General features: G+C 47.1%; 1 protein-coding gene across 2 annotated transcripts in view; it reads right to left on the bottom strand.

Annotated features, from left to right (window-relative positions):
• LOC140425054 (protein SPMIP7) overlaps positions 1–19,979 on the bottom strand; it is a 105,161-nt gene that overhangs the window by 12,782 nt on the left and 72,400 nt on the right. The window contains exons 5-8 of one of the 2 annotated variants that reach the window (XM_072508870.1): positions 5,281–5,354; positions 4,149–4,190; positions 3,955–4,062; positions 3,332–3,498 (exon numbers count right to left, since the gene is read on the bottom strand). In XM_072508870.1, coding sequence (XP_072364971.1) covers positions 3,369–3,498; positions 3,955–4,062; positions 4,149–4,190; positions 5,281–5,354 — 354 coding nt within the window. In that variant the 3' untranslated portion in view covers positions 3,332–3,368. Of the gene's footprint in view, positions 1–3,331; positions 3,499–3,954; positions 4,063–4,148; positions 4,191–5,280; positions 5,355–19,979 lie in introns of those variants that run through there. The other variant, XM_072508869.1, reaches the window with a different exon arrangement.

The following is a 19,979-nucleotide window of genomic DNA, read 5'->3' on the forward strand; positions in this document are numbered from 1 at the left end:
CGCTCAAGAGTTACAAGTTAGCTAGGAAGGACCTAAAGAGAGAGCTAAGAAGAGCCAGGAGGGGACATGAGAATTTTTTGGCAGATAGGATCAAGGATAACCCTAAAGCTTTCTATAAATATGTCAGGAATAAAAGAATGACTAGGGTAAGAGTGGGGCCAGTCAAGAACAGTAGTGGGAAGTTGTGCGTGGAGTCCGAGGAGATAGGAGAGGTGCTAAATAAATATTTTTCGTCAGTATTCACACAGGAAAAAGACAATATTGTCGAGGAGAATACTGAGATTCAGGCTACTAGACTAGAAGGGCTTGAGGTTCTTAAGGAGGAGGTGTTAGCAATTCTGGAAAGTGTGAAAATAGTTAAGTCCCCTGGGCCGGATGGGTTTTATCCAAGGATTCTATGGGAAGCTAGGGAGGAGATTGCTGAGCCTTTGGCTTTGATCTTTATGTCATCATTGTCTACAGGAATAGTGCCAGAAGACTGGAGGATAGCAAATGTTGTCCCCTTGTTCAAGAAGGGGAGTAGAGACAAACCCGGTAACTATAGACCAGTGAGCATTCCTTCTGTTGTGGGCAAAGTCTTGGAAAGGTTTATATGAGATAGGATGTACAATCATCTGGAAAGGAATAATTTAATTAGAGATAGTCAACACGGATTTGTGAAGTGTAGGTTGTGCCTCACGAACCTTATTGAGTTCTTTGAGAAGGTGGCCAAACAGGTGGACGAGGGCAAAGCAGTTGATGTGGTGTATATGGATTTCAGTAAAGTGTTTGATAAGGTTCCCCACGGTAGGCTATTGCAGAAAATACAGAGGCATGGGATTCAGGGTGATTTAGCAGTTTGGATCAGAAATTGGCTAGCTGGAAGAAGGCAAAGGGTGGTGGTTGATGGGAAATGTTCAGCCTGGAGTCCAGTTACTAGTGGTGTACCACAAGGATCTGTTTTGGGGCCACTGCTGTTTGTCATTTTTATAAATGACCTGGAGGATGGCGTAGAAGGATGGGTGAGTAAATTTGCCGATGACACTAAAGTCGGTGGAGTTGTGGACAGTGCGGAAGGATGTAACACGTTACAGCGGGACATAGATAAGCTGCAGAGCTGGGCTGAGAGGTGGCAAATGGAGTTCAATGCAGAAAAATGTGAGGTAATTCATTTTGGAAGGAATAACAGGAAGACAGAGTACTGGGCAAATGGTAAGATTCTTGGCAGTGTGGATGAGCAGAGAGATCTCGGTGTCCATGTACATAGACACCAAGTCTGAAAGTTGCCACCCAGATTGAGAGGGTTGTTAAGAAGGCGTACGGTGTGTTAGCTTTTATTGGTAGAGGGATTGAGTTTCGGAGCCATGAGGTCATGTTGCAGCTGTACAAAACTCTGGTGTGGCCGCATTTGGAGTATTGCGTGCAGCTCTGGTCGCGCATTATAGGAAGGATGTGGAAGCATTGGAAAGGGTGCAGAGGAGATTTACCAGGATGTTGCCTTTCTGGAGGGAAGATCTTATGAGGGAAGGCTGAGGGACTTGAGGTTATTTTCTTTAGAAAGAAGAAGATTAAGAGGTGACTTAATTGAGGCATACAAGATGATCAGAGGATTGGATAGGGTGGACAGTGAGAGCCTTTTTCCTCAGATGGTGATGTTGAGCACGAGGGGACATAGCTTTAAATTGAGGGGAGATAGATATAGGACAGATGTCAGAGGTAGGTTCTTTACTCAGAGTGTAGTAAGGGTGTGGAATGCCCTGCCTGTAACAGTAGTGGACTCGCCAACATTAAGGGCATTTAAATGGTCATTGGATAAACATATGGATGATAAGGGAATAGTGTAGATGGGTTTTAGAGTGGTTTCAAAGGTCGGCGCAACGTCGAGGGCCAAAGGGCCTGTACTGCGCTGTAATGGTCTATGTTCTATGATGTTGGAGACAGCTGTGACGGGAAGTTAGTGTCATCCTTGGACTCAAGCTCTGGGGTCTCCTGAGTCTCAAGCCGAGGCCTGCGGGTGTCCGGGCTGCTCTCAGCATCACTGCTCAGCTCACGGAGTGTCTCAGCTGGGGCACTGGCTGGGGGCAGGGTACGCCAGATGTACGCTTCTCATCACCAGCAGGTCCTGCTGGACACAATACAAGATGCATGATTAGACTGCTGGCCGGGGGGTGGTGGGAGTGAGGGTGGCGTGGGGATGAGGGTGGTGTGGGGTGAGGAGGATGCTGAAGGTGAGGGTGGTGTGGGGGTGAAGGTGATGTGGGGGTGAGGGTGGTGTGGGGTGAGGAGGATGCTGAAGGTGAGGGTGGTGTGGGGGTGAAGGTGATGTGGGGGTGAGGGTGACGTGGGGTGAGGATGATGCTGAAGGTGAGGGTGGTGTGGGGGTGAGGGTTGGGGTGAGTGTGAGGGTGGTGTGGGGGTGAGGGTGACGTGGGGTGAGGATGATGCTGAAGGTGAGGGTGGTGTGGGGGTGAAGGTGATGTGGGGGTGAGGGTGGTGTGGGGTGAGGATGATGCTGAAGGTGAGGGTGGTGTGGGGGTGAGGGTTGGGGTGAGTGTGAGGGTGGTGTGGGGGTGAGGGTGATGTGGGGTGAGGATGATGCTGAAGGTGAGGGTGGTATGGGGGTGAGGGTTGGGGTGAGTGTGAGGGTGGCGTGGGGGTGGCGTTGGAGGTGGGTGACTGACACACGTGACATGGAGACCGCATCTTCACGGGGTCTCGCGTTTTTGCCCACGCAAGACCTCCATCTCAGTGACCTTTCTTTCCTCTGGGCCGCCGGCCATGCCCAGGGCCCTCCGCTCTACCAAGGTGCGGGATCACAGGTCCGGTGGTTCCCCTCCAGTTTTCTCCTGCTCCTAGCCGTTATGGGCGGCCTTTCCCTGGGGGGAAACAGAAAACGACAGTGTTAGATAGTCCGCCGCATGCAGCCCAGGGTCTGGGTAGCTGGTGGCTTCAGTGACCAGGGCATCTGACCTGTCGTCAGTATTGGTGCCGGCATGTGGTGTAGACTGGGTATTCGGCCACCATCTGGGTCGGGGGGATGTGGGTTAGTGCCAGGGGCACAATGTTATCCACTCACCCTGGCCACCCTGGATTTTTTTTCTGGCACTGCTGGCCTTTCCGGTGTTGCTGGTGATGCTAACCGCCTCTACCACCTGCACCCAGGCACAGCGAATGGTGGCAGCTGGAAGCCTCCTGCCCGGGCTGGGACACAGGGTTAACCAGCTCGGCATCGGTGAATCATGGGCCGCTCTGCTCGCTGCCATCTTGGTGGCTTGGATGATGTATGGGGAGTGAAGTGTGTATATGTAGCTGCAGCTTGTCAACCTCCTGAGTGTCAATCTCAGACCTGATGAATGATTGTGTTCCACGTGTCGCCCGGTGCTAGCCCCTTAACAGTCGCTGATCGGTCCAGATGCGTCGCCAGTTTTGCTGTCGTGGAACTTCACGAATCCTGCGCCGGCGTCAACACTTAGTCTCAGGAATGGAGAATCCGCCCATGGTGTTTTCTGGTTCTCACACCTGTGGTTAGACATTCGAAAGTCATTCCATAATCCAGAGAACTCCAAAATCCATAAAAGTCTTGGCTCCAAACATTGCGGATTGGAGACGTTGCTGTGTAGTTCTTTAAATTTAAAAATTCAGCAGATTTGTAAAATGTTTATGCATGATGCTATTAAAACCCCATCCTTCGACAAATATTAAGGAAACAATTGCAATATACACTAGAATTCCAGTTACTACTTCATGCTTTAAGTTTCTGCAGTTTTACTCTTAAAATTCTTCTAATTCTTTCATTAAATCCCTTTAAACTATACCATGTCCTGACAAACAGAATTATCACTTTAATAAATGCTGGATCCTGCATACACCTCAGTTAGTGCATAAAGGATTGAACAGTAAATTGGTACAGCACACTAGAATTAAAGTAAAGACAGCCTTTTGTAGTGCTTAAATAGGGCATATTTGCATACATACTGAGTTGTATCTGTATGTCGTGGCTTTTCGGTTCGAGGTACGGTGTAGGGGGTAAATTCAGTGTAAGGGTTATCTACATCCTCTAGGTTATTACCACCAACAGAACCACTATCAAAGACAAAGTGAAAAAGATGTTACTTTGAGCACACCATCAGGAAAATACTTTGCAATTATTGTGGAACTAGGTGCCTCACCTATATAGTGGAATTTGATGAATTCTGGGAAAAAGGCTTGAGCTGTAAAATATTACACCATCGTTAGTTCTGCAGAACTACATAAAAATTAGACTCTTCACTTACATAACTAACACAGTAGTAAGGTGCCTTTAATATGCTCGATCCAACCTACATTCTATTGACACACAGAGCGTCCAATACATATTGACGGCGCGATCTACCGACCGCGTTGCTTCCGAAACACGGTGCAGAACGGACGGTAGTTGCGGGGACATCCCTCTTCCGGGATCAACGTGGCTCGCCATGCCTTGAGAGATCTAATGCAATCTCACGAGATGTCGCGGTCTGAATTCCGTCCATTGTCGGCGATATCAATAGTTTGCAAATATGCATATTAGAGTGAGACAACTAGTATGCACTCCCTTGATCTATCTGATGCATTGGGATCTAACTCCTTCGCTTCGGAGACCTCAAACGAGTGTTGTTCGGTGCTGGTCCCCACAAGCGGAGACCAAATAGAATGACACTTGTGGGGGTCTCCCAGGGGATTGGAGGCTCCCAGGCCCTTGCCCTCTGGGCAGGGTGGCACGCTGGAACTGCTGGTGCCACCTGGGAACGTAGTCACTGCCAGTCTGGTACCCTGGCAGTGCCAAATGGATGCCAGCCTGGCATTTTTCCCACGGTGGGGATCGGGCCCCGGGGATGACCTGCGCGTGTGAGGTCAGGTGCGAGGGGGCCCAAAGACCCCCTTTTGGTGAGTTGGGGCTTTGGAGGGTTTCTGGGGTCGAGAGATTGGGACGCCATTTTAAAATGGCACTTCGATCTCTTCCTGCACTGAGAAGTTCCGGCGAGCGGAGCTCCTCAGTACAGGGAATGGGACTAAGTGTGGTCTCAGTGGGGAATTCCCTGCTGAGGCCCCAAATTGAAACAGAGTCCCGATAGGTAGCTTGTGTTTCTCAGTGCTCGGAGCGCCGGAAATACTCGGCTAAATGAGCTCGGCACGGGATTCTGTTCCAATTTGGTTCGATCATGCCCAGAAAGGTAAATGTCATTTTCTTGAAAATAGTTGCTGGAATCATATCAAGAGATTAGTTTGACAATTGAAGTAGAAGAGTTTAATTTAATAGATGGTAAAAAGAGAATTACTCACAAGGTGATTGGTTTAGCTACAGCACTCAAGGGTCGAGACTGAGTTTTGTCCCAGTATCCATGTCCACTCACGGCCTAGGAAGAAGGTTAAATAATGAAATAAATTTCCATGTTCGCAATAATCCTTTAGCAATTTACATTTTACTGCAGCAGGATGATGCACAATGAAAATTCTTCAGCGGCAAGCTTAGTCACGCAAATCAGTTGCAAATACGCTGAACAGCCTCCCGTAACAGCCTCCCCGAACAGGTGCCGGAATGTGGCGACTTGGGGCTTTTCACAGTAACTTCATTTGAAGCCTACTTGTGACAATAAGCAATTTTCATTTCATTTTCAACAGCTTAATTAAGTAAGTAAAAACAAACAGAATTTGGCTCAGTTTTAATTCTTGTACAACTAAACAATCCTAAATGTACCAGATCGATATATTGAAAGTTGGCAAACAAGATTTCAGCTCATAACTCACTCCAGTCTAGCTGGATTGAATTGGATTGGATTTGTTTATTGTCACGTGTACCGAGGTACAGTGAAAAGTATTTTTCTGCGAGCAGCTCAACAGATCATTAAGTACATGGGAAGAAAAGGAATAAAGGAAAATACATAATAGGGCAACACAAGGTACACAATGTAACTACATAAGCACCGGCATGGGATGAAGCATACCGGGTGTAGGGTTAATGAGGTCAGTCCATAAGAGGGTGATTTAGGAGTCTGGTAACAGAGGGGAAGAAGTTGTTTTTGAGTCTGTTCGTGCGTGTTCTCAGACTTCTGTATCTCCTGCCCGATGGAAGAAGTTGGAAGAGTGAGTAAGCCGGGTGGGAGGGGTGTTTGATTATGCTGTCCACTTTCCCCAGGCAGCGGGAGGTGTAGATGGAGTCAATGGATGGGAGGCAGGTTCGTGTGATGGACTGGGCGGTGTTCACGACTCTGAAGTTTCTTGCGGTCCTGGGCCGAGCAGTTGCCTTACCAGGCTGTGATGCAGCCCGATAGGATGCTTTCTATGGTGCATCTGTAAATGTTGGTAAGAGTTAATGTGGACATGCGGAATTTAGCTTAGTTTCCTGACGAAGTATAGGCACTGTTGTGCTTTCTTGGTGGTAGCGTCGACGTGGGTGGACCAGGACAGATTTTTGGAGATGTGCACCCCTAGGAATTTGAAACCGCTAACCATCTCCACCTCGGCCCCGTTGATGCTGACAGGGGTGTGTACAGTACTTTGCTTCCTGAAGTCAATGACCAGCTCTTTAGTTTTGCTGGCATTGCAGGAGAGATTGTTGTCGCTGCACCACTCCACTAGGTTCTCTATCTCCCTCCTGTATTCTGACTCGTCATTATTCGAGCTCCGGCCCACTATGGCCGTATCGTCAGCAAACTTGTAGATGGAGTTGGAAACAAATTTTGCAATGCAGTCGGGTGTGCACAGGGAGTATAGGAGGGGGCTAAGTACGCAGCCTTGCGGGGCCCCGGTATTGAGGACTATTGTGGAGGAGGTGTTGTTGTTCATTCTTACTGATTGTAGTCTGTTGGTCAGAAAATCGAGGATCCAGTTGCAGGGTGAAGAGCCAAGTCCTAGGTTTTGGAGCTTTGATATGAGTTTGGCTGGGATTAACAGTGTTGAAGGCGGAGCTGTAGTCAATAAATAGGAGTCTAATGTAGGAGTCCTTGTTGTCGAGATGCTCCAGGGATGCGTGTAGGGCCAGGGAAATAGCGTCTGCTGTGGACCGGTTGCGACGATATGCGAATTGCAGTGGATCTTGTATGTACTTGAGGAAAAATAGATAATCATCCTTAGATTAAACTGAAACAAACATGTGTGTGTTTGCCAAAAACATTTGAGTATCGCAATGGTGAAATTAAATAGTAATGTTTGATCAATATTCTCAGAGGATTCCATAGTTTTCTTACAGGTACTGCCAAGCGAAACAAGATGCAGGAATCCACATACTGTTAATGTAACAACTGAGATAAACTAAACTGAATTCCAGAAATTCTTGTTATTCAGATGGTAACAGTGAAGTACACACGCCATGAAACATTTAGCTATCCTCCCCTGTACGGAATATACTTCTCTTATCATCATAGGCAAACAATTGAAGGAGATACGGCGGCGCAGTGGCTAGCACTGCTGCCTCACGGCACCGAAGACCCGGGTTCGAACCCGGCCCTGGATCACTATCCGTGTGGAGTTTGCACATTCTCCCTGTGGGTCTCACCCCCACAACCCAAAGATGTGCAGGCAAGGTGGATTGGCCACGCTAAATTGCCCCTTAATTGGAGAAAAACAGAACTGGGTACTTTTTATTTATTTTGTAAAAATAGACAAATAATTGCGACAATTTTGTGACAGAAAGTCCCGGCGGACTCTGCTTAATGGCTTCAGATGGGTGGACAAGGGCAGTAAATGAGTTTTCGAACAATGTCTCTTCGCAACCTCTCATGCTGCTCACCCATACCCACCCAGCACTCACCCTAGTTCAGGAGTCAGGCTTACCATACAGAAATCCCACCTCATACATCTTCCACTATAAGACCATAAGACATAGGAGCAGAATTAGGCCACTGGGCCCATCGAGTCGGCACCGCCATTCAATCATGGCTGATATTTTCTCATCCCCATTCTCCTGCCTTCTCCCCATAACCCCTGATCCCCTTATTGATCAAAAACCTATCTATCGCTGTCTTAAAAACACTCAGTGATTTGGCCTCCACAGCCTTCTGCGGCAAAGAGTTTGACAGATTCACCACCCTCCGGCTGAAGAAATTCCTCCTCATCTCTGTTTTGAAGGATCGTCCCTTTAGTCTGAAATTGTGTCCTCTGCTTCTAGTTTTTCCTACAAGTGGAAACATCCTCTCCACGTCCACTCTATATAGGCCACGCAGTATCCTGTAAGTTTCAATAAGATCCCTCCTCATCCTTCCAAACTCCAACGAGTACAGACCCAGAGTCCTCAACCGTTTCTCATACGACAAGCTCTTCATTCCAGGGATCATACTTGTGAACCTCCTCAGGACCCTTTCCAAGGCCAGCACATCCTTCCTTAGGCCCAAAACTGCTCACAATACTCCAAATGAGGTCTGACCAGGGCCTTATATAGCCTCAGAAGTACATCCCTTGTCTTGCATTCTAGCCCTCTCGACATGAATGCTAACATTGCATTTGCCTTCTTAACTGCCGACTGAACCTGCAGGTTAACCTGAAGAGAATCGTAAACAAGGACTCCCAAATCCCTTTGTGCTTCTGATTTCCTCAGCATCTTCCCATGAAGAAAATAGTCTACGCCTCCATTTCTCCTTCCAAAGTGCATAACCTCACACTTTTCCAAATTGTATTCCATCTGCCACTTCTTTGCCCACTCTCCCAGCCTGTCCAAGTCCTTCTGCAGGCCGCCTGCTTCCTCAATACTACCTGCCCCTCTACAGATCTTTGTATTATCTGCAAACTTATCAACAGTGCCTTCAATTCCTTCTTCCAGATCATTCATGTATATTGTGAAAAGTTGTGGTCCCAGCACCGACCCCTGAGGTACACCACTAGTCACCGGCTGCCATCCTGAAAAATACCCCTTTATCCCTGCTCTCTGCCTTCTGCCAGTCAGCCAATCCTCTATCCATGCCCGGATCTTACCCTTAACATCAGGGGCTCCTAACTTCGTTAACAGTCTCCTATGCGTCACCTTGTCAAAGGCCTTCTGGAATTCTAAATAAATCACATCCACTGGTTCTCCTTTGTCTAACTTCCTTGTTACTTCCTCAAAGAACTCTAACAGATTTGTCAGACACAATCTCCCCTTGACAAAGCCGTAGTCACTCAGTCCTATTTTATCATGCACTTCCAAGTAATTCGCGATCTCATCTTTAATGACAGACACTAAAATCTTACCAATGACCGAAGTCAAGCTAACCGGCCTATGATTTCCCGTCTTCTGCCTCCCTTCTTCTTCAACAGTGGTGTTACATTAGCCACTTTCCAGTCCTCTGGGACCCTTCCTGCCTCCAGTGACTCCTGAAAGATCATCACCAATGCCTCCACAATCTCCTAAACTATCTCTTTTAGAACCCTGGGGTGTAGTCCATCTGGTCCAGGTGATTTATCCACCTTCAGACCTTTCAGTTTCCCCATAACATTCTCCTTAGTAATGGTCACTGCGCTCACCTCTGCTTCCTGGTTTTCCTGAAGCTCTGGCATCCCACGGGTGTCTTCCACCGTGAAGACTGATGCAAAGTACCGATTCAGTTCATCTGCCATTTCTTTGTTTCCTATTATCACTTCTCCAGCCACATTTTCCAGTGGTCCAATGTCTATTTTTGCCTCTCTCTTACCTTTTATATATTGAAAAAAACTCTTCCTATTTCCTTTATATTACTAGCTAGCTTGCACTCACATTTCATCTTCTCCCCCTTATTGCTTTTTTAGTTGTCCCCTGCTCGCTTTTAAAGACGTCCCAATCCTCTGGCTTCCCACTAATCCTCGCCATTTTGCATGCTTTTTCTTTAGCTTTTATGCTGTCCTTGACTTCTCTCATCAGCCATGGATGCTTGCCCTCCCCTTAGCATGTTTCCTCCTCCTTGGGATGAATTTCTGTTGTGCCTCCCGAATAATCCCCCAAAACTCCTGCCATTGCTGATCCACTGTCTTCCCTGCTAGGCTCCTTTTCCAATCAACTCTGGCCAGCTCCTCCCTCATGTCTTTGTAGTTACCCTTATTTAATTGTAATACCGTTACATCTCATTCCAGCTTCTCATTTCAAACTGCTCGGTAAATTTTATCATATTGTGGTCACTGCTCCTTAAGGGTTCCTTCACCTTAAGTTCCATAATCAAGTCTGCCTCATTACACATCACCAAATCCAGAATTGCCTGTTCCCTGGTTGGCTCTGTCACAAGTTGCTCCAAAAAAACATCTCTTAGACATTCCGCAAATTCCTTTTCTTGGGATCCACTACCAATCTGATTTTCCCAGTCCACCTGCATATTGAAGTACCCCACGATTATTATAATATTGTCTTTTTTTACATGCCTTTTCTATCTCCTGATTTATTTTTTGCCCCACATCCTGACTACTGCTATGGGGGCCTGTACATAACTCCCATCAGGGTGAAATGAAAAAAATGAAAATGAAAATCGCTTATTGTCACGAGTAGGCTTCAATGAAGTTACTGTGAAAAGTCCCTAGTTGCCACATTCCGGCGCCTGTTCGGGGAATCGAACCGTGCTGCTGGCCTGCCTTGGTCTGTTTTAAAAGCCAGCGATTTAGCCCAGTGAGCTAAACCAGCCCCTCTTTTTATCTTTGCAATTCCTCAATTCTACCCACAGATAGTCTATGCCTTCTGATCCTGTATCGCTCCTTGCTGTTATTTAACTTCATTCCTTACCAATAATGCAAACCCGCCCCCTTTTCCCATCTGCCTGTCCTTTCCATAGGACACATATCCTTGAATATTTAGATCCCAACCCTGATCCCCTTGCAGCCACGTCTCTGTGATGCCCACAACATAGTTTCTGCCGATCTCAATGTGCGCAACAAGCTCATTTACCTTGTTCCGTATACTACGCGCATTTAGGTACAACTCCCTGAATCCTGCATTGGCCACCTCCCTTTTCTCACTTGTCACCATTTTTGCTCTGCCTGAGGGTGATGTTTTTCTTTTATTTTGGTTCTCTATTTCCCCTTCAGTTATTGCACCTTCTAAACACACATTCTGGTTCCCGAGTGAATCTAGCAAACCTCCCAGCCAGGATATCGGTGACCCTCCAGTTTAGATGCAACCCATCCTTCTTGTACAGGTCCCACCTGCCCCGGAAGAGATCCCAATGGTCCAAAAATCTGAAACCCTCCCTCCTCCACCACCAGTTTAGCCACGTGGTCAGCTGCACTATCCTCCTATTTCTAGCCTCACTGGCACGTGTCACAGGGAGTAATCCTGAGATTACAATCCCGGAGGTCCTGCTTCTTAGTTTACTGCCTAACTCCCTGAACTCCTTCTGCAGGACCTCATCACTCTTGCTGCCTATATCGTTAGTACCTATATGTACTACGACCTCTGGCTGTTCCCCCTTCCTCTTCAGGGTGTCCTGTGTTCATTCAGAGACATCCTTGACCTTGCACCAAGGAGGCAACATACCATCCTGGAATCTCTTTCACTCCCACAGAAGAGCCTATCTGTGCCCCTTACTATAGAGTCCCCTATAACTATTGGTCTCCTGCTCTTTGCCCTCCCCTGCTGAGCAACAGAACCAGTTGTGGTGCCACTGTCTGGCTGCTGTTGTTTTCTGCTGACAGGCTATCGTCACAACAGTATCCAAAACGGTACACCTGTTAGAGAGGGGGACAGCCACAGGGGATTCCTGCGCTGACTGCCTGACCTTTCTAGTGGTCACCCATCTGTTTACCTGCACCTTGGGTGTGACGTCTCCATAACTCCTGTCTATTTCCATCCCCTGCATGCTCCTAAGTGCATCCAACTGCTGCTCCAACCGAACCACGCGGTCTGTGAGGAGCTGCCATTGGTTACACTTGCTGCAGACGTAGTCGACCGGAACGCTGGAAGCGTCACAGATCTGCCACGTCTCACAGTGGGTGCACTGCACCCCGCTGAGTGACATTTAAGCACTAGTTAATTAATTTAAATTAAACACTTGAATTATTGTGAGATTGAGTTACAATTAACTATATGGCCCTGAGGCTAGATTTATACTATAAAATTAAATGCAAAATACTAATCTCTGCCCTCAGGTTTAGTTACTGCTCTACCTAGCTACTTAATAAGGTTTAATTCGTTTTTTTCAATGTAATTTTTCTCAAATTGAACAGATTCCCTACCAGCCAATCAGATCACTGCTTTACTGTGATTTCACTTCAGTTTCCCCCCCCCCCCACAAATGATTTGACAGTCTCACACCCATTTCTCACTGTCTTCACATAGCTCCTGCTATTCAGTTACGACAGCAACATGAATCAAATGCATTAAAACACAATCAATGGCATTCTCCCCTCTCTCATCACAAAAAGGTTGCCCACAACAAAAAGTATCAAAATAGAACGAGTAGAGACAGCCTTTAATCTCTCAGCCCATCAGCGGGAATGGTGCTATGATCCATAGGGACAGCTGCAACAGAGCACGGAGCATTTGGAATTGCTGAGAGCATTTTGGATGATGATATGTCATTGCCAGATGCCCTTTCTCAACTCACACCGCATCACACATGTCATTTTGTTCAAGATGGTGTGACCATGGAGCTCCTGCTTTCCACACCAACTCCTCTCCCTCATCCTTGTTATTTCTATACCTCAGCTGATCAACATTCAAGACTTGCAGAGCTACATGCCCTACCCCATCAGAAATTCCACTATCCTGGCAAACATAGGAACATAGAAATTAGTGGCAGAAGTAGGCAATTCCGCCGTTCGAGTTTGCTCCACCATTTAATCATATCATCTTTTCCTGGTCTCAGATCCACCACCCCACCTGTTCCCCATATCCCTTTAACCCATTTTAAAAATTAAGAAGTATATCGACCTCCTTCTTGAAACCATTTAATGATTCAGACTCCACCGCACTATGGGCAGCGAGTTCCATAAATTCACCACCCTCTGCAAGAAGTAGTTCGCCCTCATCTCAGATTTAAATCTACTGCCTCTCAACCTCTCGTTCCAGATTACCCCATAAGGGGGAACATTTGGTCTACATTTACTTTATCAATCCCTCTTAATATTTTGTATACCTCGATCAGATTCCCTCTCATTCTTCTAAACTCCAGCGAGTATAAACCCAAACTGTTCAATCTCTCCTCATACAGCAACCCTTTCGTCCTCAGGATCAATCTGGTGAACCTCCTCTGATCTGTATCCAATGTCACTATATCCTTCCTTAAACAAGGAGACCAAAACTGGACACAATACTCCAGATGTGGTCTCACCAAAACCTTATACAATTGCAACAACACTTCTCTACTTTTGTACTCCAGTCCTTTTACAATAAATGCTAAAATTCCATTTGCCTTTTTAATTACATGCTATACCTGCATATTGCCTTTCTGTGATTCATGAACAAAGACTCCCAGATCTCTCTGCCCAGATGCATTTGTAATCTGGGGCGGGATTCTCCACAATCGGTGCGATGTCCGCCAACCGGCGCCAAAAATGGCACGAATCAGTCCGGCATCGTGCCGCCCCAAAGGTGCGGAATTCACCTTGAGGGGCTAGGCCCGCGCCGGACTGATTTCCGCCCCGCCGGCTGGCAGGAAAGGCCTTTGGTGCCCCGCCAGCTGGCGCGGAAATGACTTCACCGAGCGACGCATGCGCAGGAGCGTCAGCGGCCGCTCACAGCATCCCCGTGCATGCGCAGTGGAGGGGGTCTCTTCCGCCTCCGCCATAGTGAAGACCATGGCGAAGGCGGAAGGAAAAGAGTGCCCCCACGGCACAGGCCCACCCGCGGATCGGTGGGCCCCAATCTCGGCCCAGGCCACCATGGGGGCACCCCCGGGGCCAGATCGCCTCGCGCCCCCCCCTCCCCAGGACCCCGGAGCCCACCCGCGCCACCTTGTCCCGCCATTCGAAAGGTGGCTCAATCCACGCCGGCTGGCGTGGGTTGACAGCGGCGGGACTTCGGGCCATCGTGGACCGGAGAATCGCCGGGGGTGGGCCTGCCGACCGCCGCGGTTTCCGCCGACCGGCGCGATTCCCGCCCCCGCCGAATCTCTGGTGGCGGAGAATTCGGGACACGGCGGTGGCGGGATTCACGCCAGCCCCCGGCGATTCTCCAACCCGGTGGAGGGTCGGAGAATCGCGCCCCTGATTCCCATCTGGATAATAATTTGCCTTTCTATTTTTTTCAGCAAAATGGATAACCTCACATTAAACTCCATTTGCCAAATTTTGGTTCATTGTTCGAGCCTGTCTCTATCAGTTTGTAAACTCTTTATCTCCTCTTCACTGCCTGCTTTCCCACCTATTTTAGTGTTATCCACAACTTTTGCGATGTTACACTCTTCTCCTGCTTGCAGATCATTTATATAGATTGTAAACAGTTGAGGTCCTCGGACTGACGTCTGCGACACCCCGCTCGTTACAGTTTACCAGCCAGAGAAGGACCCACTTATCCTGACCCTCTGCTGTCTGTTAGTCAGCCAATCCTCAGTCCAAACTAACCCCAACTCCCTGCGATCTAACCTTCTGGATCAGTCTTTTATGCAGCACCTTGTCAAATGCCTTCTGAAAGTCTAGATATACCACATCCACAGGTTCCCCATTATCCACCTTGCTGGATACATCCCCAAAGGACTCAAGCACATTTTCCAAGCATGACTTACCCTTCATAAAACCATGCTGACATTGGTGGGTTGAGCTTTGTCTTTCCAAATGTTCAGTCATCTCCACCATAATGATTAATTCCAGCAACTTCCCCACCACAGAGATCAAGCTAACCAGTCTATAGTTTCATATTTTTGCCTCTCTCCCTTTCTGAATAGGGGCATCACATTTGTGTGTTTCCAATCCACCAGGACTTTTCCAGAATCCAGGCAATTTTGAAATATAATAACCAATGCATCCACTATCTCTGGTGCCACGTCCTTTAATACCCTAGGGTGCAAGTCATCAGGCCCCGGACACTTATCTGCCTTTAATCCTATTATTTATTCAATACCTTCTCCTGAGTGATGGCTATTGCACCAAGTTTCTCTGCATTAACTGCAGTTTTGGGAATGTTTTTATTATCGTCTACCGTGAAGACAGAGGCAAAATATTGGTTCAGTGCCTCAGCCATCTCTGTGCTCTCCATCATTATCTCACCAGTATCGACTTCTAAAGGGCCAACAATTACTTTAGCTATTCTCTTCCAACTTATAGATTTATAGAAGCTTTTGGTACCTATGTTTATGATCTCTGCTTTCATAGTTCATCTTAGCTCTTTTTACTTTATTTGTGGTAGTGTTTTGCTGAACCTTAAAGTTCTCCCAATCCTCAAGTTTACCACTACCGTTTGCAGTCTGGGATGCCCTAGTTTTCGCCTTTATGTCCTCTTTGAATTCCTTTTTTAGCCATGGAATATTTTTCTCCCTTTTACAATCTCATGTAGCAAAGCCACATGCCTTCTCATCCGACCTCTCCCTGCTTAGAGAGAACATGATGTAATTGTTTTGCCTTGAAGAGATGGCGCTGTTGGCCATCAGCAGGAACAGAATTGTACTCAGCCCCAATCTGTAACCTCATGGCCCGGCATATCACCCATTCTATCATTACCATCAAGCCAGGGGATCTAGCCTGGTTCAATGAAGCGTGTAGGAGAGCATGCCAGGTGCAGCACCAGACATACTGAAAAATGAGGTGTCAACCTGGTAAAACCACAACACAAGACTACCTGTATGTCAAACAGCATAAGCAGCAAGTGAGAGACAGAGCTGAGCAATTCCACAACCAACAATCGTATCTAAACTCTGCAGTCCTGCCACATCCAGTCGTGAATGGTGGTGGACAATTAAACAACTAATATCTGCATCCTCAATGATAGAGTAGTCCAGCAAAAGGTAAAGCTGAAACATTTACAATAACCTTCAGCTAGAAGTGTTGAGTAGATAATCTATCTTGGCCTCCTCCAGAGGTCACCAGCATCACATTTGTCAGTCTTCAGCCAATTCAATTCTTTCCACGTGATATCAACAAAAGGCTGAAGGCACTGGATACTGAAAACGTCCTGACAACATTCCAGCAATAGTAATGAAGATTTGTGCTCCAGAATTGACCACACCCTTAGCCAAGCTGTTCCAGTACAATTACAACACTGGCACCTACCCGGCAATGTGGAAAATTGTCCAGTACATAAAAAGTAGGACAAATCAAACCTGACCAATTACCACCCCATCAGTTTACTTTCTGTTGCCTAGGTGGTGGTTTAGTGGTGATGTCACGAGATTAGTAATCCGGAGGCCCAAGCGAATGTTCTGGGAACATGGGTTTAAATCGCACCATGACAGCTGGTGGGATTTAAATTCAATTGATAAATATGAAATATAAAAGTTATAGCCTCAGTAATGATGCTCATGAAACTGTCATTGAGTTTTCCACTAATGCTCTTTGGGGAAGGAAATCTGCTGTGCTTAATCTGAAATGGCCTAGCAAGGGAAATTCAAGAGCAATTAGGGGTGGACAATAAATGCTGGTCTTGTCAATAACACCCACATAATCAGAAATGACTGAAAACACTGGATAGAGCAGAGGCTATGGGCCAAAAAGCCATCCTGACTTGGCAATATATCATCATTCCTTCAAAATTACTGGGCCAAAGTCCTGAAACTCCCTATTGAACAGTTTCCAGCCGGAGAACCTGTCCGATTCATCAATAAGTCCAATAAAACTGCAAAAGGCTTGCAGCGGTTCAAGAAAGCGGCCCATCACCACTTTCTCAAGAGCAATTAGGGATGTTGGCCCCACCAGCAGAGCTGACACAGGCAACTTGGAGGCAGTCGCTGACCACTATAAAGTCTGGTGGCTGACTGTTTGGAGAGGCATTGGAAAAGGCGAGGAGAAACGGAAAGCCCAGTGGCGCGATTCTCCGACCCCCCACCAGGTCGGAGAATCGCCCGGGGGCTGGCGTGAATCCCGCCCCCACCGAGTCCCGAATTCTCCACCACTAGAGATTTGGCAGGGGTGGGAATCGCGCCGCGCCGGTCAGCGGGCCCACCCCCGGTGATTCTCCGGCCCACGATGGGCCGAAGTCCCGCCGCTGTCAACCCTCTCCCGCCAGCGTGGATTAAACCACCTTTTGAATGGCGGGACAAGGCGGCGTGGGCGGGCTCCGGGGTCCTGGGGGGGGGCGCGGGGCGATCTGGCCCCGGGGAGTGCCCCCACGGTGGCCTGGCCCGCGATCGGCGCCCACCGATCCGCGGGTGGGCCTGTGCCGTGATGGCACTCCTTTTCTTCCGCCTTCGCCATGGTCTTCACTATGGCGGAGGCGGAGGAGACCCCCTCCCCTGGGGATGACGTCAGCAGCCGCTGATGCTCCCGCGCATGCGTCGCCCGGTGAAGACCTTTCGGCGCAGGCTGGCGTGGCGCCAAAGGCCTTTCCCGCTAGCCGGCGGAGCAGAAACCACTCTGACGTGGGCCTAGCCCCTCAAGGAGAGGGCTTGGCCCCTAAAGGTGCGGAGATGTCCGCACCTTTGGGGCGGCCCGACGCCGGAGTGGTTCCCGCCACTCCATTACGCCGGAACCCCCCGCCCCGCCGGGTAGGGGAGAATCCCGCCCCTGATGTCTGAGAAGAGGACCCAGAGAAAACTCAGGCCAGTGAATCCTGCATCTTCTCAGCCCACTGCCTTCATTTGCAATAAATCTGGCAGAGACTGCCATGACAGAGTGAGGCTCCTTGAGCCACATCAGGCGTCATCTAACACATACTTGACCACTCAGGTACAAACCATCACAAGACGGAAGGCTGGCAAGCATGCCCTTGAATTAACAAAAAAATTATCATATCATGAAAGGACAGCTTCTTTTCTTTAGCTAAGTGTTATTTATGTTTCTTGAATTTATCACAGATTCATTTGGCTTACATTAAGAACGGGATTTTCCAGCCCTCCTACTGTGTGTTTTTTGGCATTGGAGTGGATTGCCATTGGCTGCTGTTGGGATTTTCCAGTCCCGACAGCAAACTATTTTTCACTATAATGTACATCCTCAGATTTGACATAAAGTAAGACAAGGAAGATTACCCAGTATGATGTTATGAAGCAAATGCTTATGATGCGATACAAAAATTTAAAATTACTGGGCAGGAATGAGGATGGGCGCTTTGAACTGGGCAACTTCACTCTCTTTTAGGTCTCTCAGAATGCCAGCTCTTTCTGTTTTGTCTCAATAGTTTTGCACACAAACTATTTTCATAGACATCACGTTCGTGATTTGGCCAAATGACAACTGCACATTCAAGTTGTGATCGTGTCAAGGGTGTACCACAATGGTCACATCAACTAACATCTACTTTGTGCCCTGAAAGTGCCGAGAGAGTTGTTAGTATTTATCCAGGAACTTCTTAATGGGTTTTAAAAATAATTACATGTTCCCACCTGGAATTTCTGTTGGCGATCGCCCACCGTGATTTTGGAAGAAAGCCAATAAAGTGAGATAAAACAGATGATGACAAGACATCGGGAGAAGCTATATAGTCGTTAGTTCTAGCCCTCTCTCAGGTGTCTCAACATCCCTATGGTGCCATGGCATGGCTACAATTACACATTGTTAAGTTTCAAGAGCTCCCAGAAGATAGCAGTATTGCATTGGGTAAGCATGACCTATTGCACGGCAAGTCTGTGACACATTCTAGATTGTGTTACTCAGGATTCAAGACTTGCACTCGATCCATGCAGTGATACAACCACTTCAGTTTTCCATTATTTAAATCTAGCTAGTACCATGGCATTTTTCTCTCAATTAGGATAAAAATATATATTTGCTCCCATAATGTAGGTGACCATAGCAAAACTGCATATTTTCTCACCGCTGGTTGCCCATAGGGAAGGCCCAGCATAACATTCTATGTGATACTGTAGTCTTTGTCATGTCTAGCTGCTGTTAAGGAATTCCAAATTTTTAACACAGCAACATGTCCAAGTCAGGACCGTTTGTAACTCGAAGGGGAATGAACAGGAATGGTGTTCACATATTGCTACTGTTTTTGTGCCTCTTGGTAGTAAAGGGGCTTGGGTTGTTGAAATTAATCTGGTGACTTGCTGCAGCAGATCCTGTAGTACTTTCTGATGCCACTGTGTGCTGTTGTTGATCGGGGTTGATCATGATTTCAGTGGTAGAGGTGCTATTTAAGCAATATGTTTTGTCCTTGGCTTAAGTATTGGAGCTACATTTACCCCTAAGGGAAATTTTTGTGCACTTGACTTAATGTATTGTCACAATCTATAAATTTTAAGAACAAATTTGGGCTGCCAGAGAGAGGATGAAAATACGAAGAGCTAAAATGACAAGACAATGAGATGGACATATCAAGGCAACACTTGAAAGACGTTAATCATATTAACAAGTAATCAAACAGAATTCATTTCCTAATATTAAATTCCACTCAAATATTCTGGCATTCTTTATAAAAATTCACTCACCTATTGTGGTTTTTAAGTCCTTAAAGGATAATAGGCATAATAATTTATCATTTAAATTGACATATAATAGAGAGACAGCCACACTATGCTTGGAGAACGTAACAATATTAAGATACGGGCTGATCTCCACTTTGATTAACTCCAGAATTCAATCATGAAGATATATTCTGGAGACAAATACTGTGGTTAAAAACTTGTGGCTGGATGTTTAAGCCCAGCCTGGGGTAAGAACAGAGGTGGGTGGTTACTAAAAATAGCATCGCTGGCCAGAATGACTGTTTGATGTTGATATTCCTGCCACCGGTGAGTCTCATCAACGTGGGGCAAGCTCTCCTTGAGAATCTGTCTGATTCACAAATATTCACAGAATCACAGAATAGTTACTGCATAGAAGGAGATCATTCGGCCCATCATGCCTGGACAAGCTCTCGGAATTATGACTTAGTGCCATTCCCTTGCCTTTTCCCTGGGCTCCTGCACATTGTTTGTATTCAAATAATCATCTAATTCCCTCTTGAAGTCCTATATTGAACCCGCCTCCAACACACTTCCAGGCAGTGCATTCCAGGCCTTAGCCACTTGCTGCGCAAAAAGGTTTTC

This window comes from Scyliorhinus torazame, chromosome 6, assembly GCF_047496885.1.
Source record: "Scyliorhinus torazame isolate Kashiwa2021f chromosome 6, sScyTor2.1, whole genome shotgun sequence".
NCBI lineage: Eukaryota > Metazoa > Chordata > Chondrichthyes > Carcharhiniformes > Scyliorhinidae > Scyliorhinus > Scyliorhinus torazame.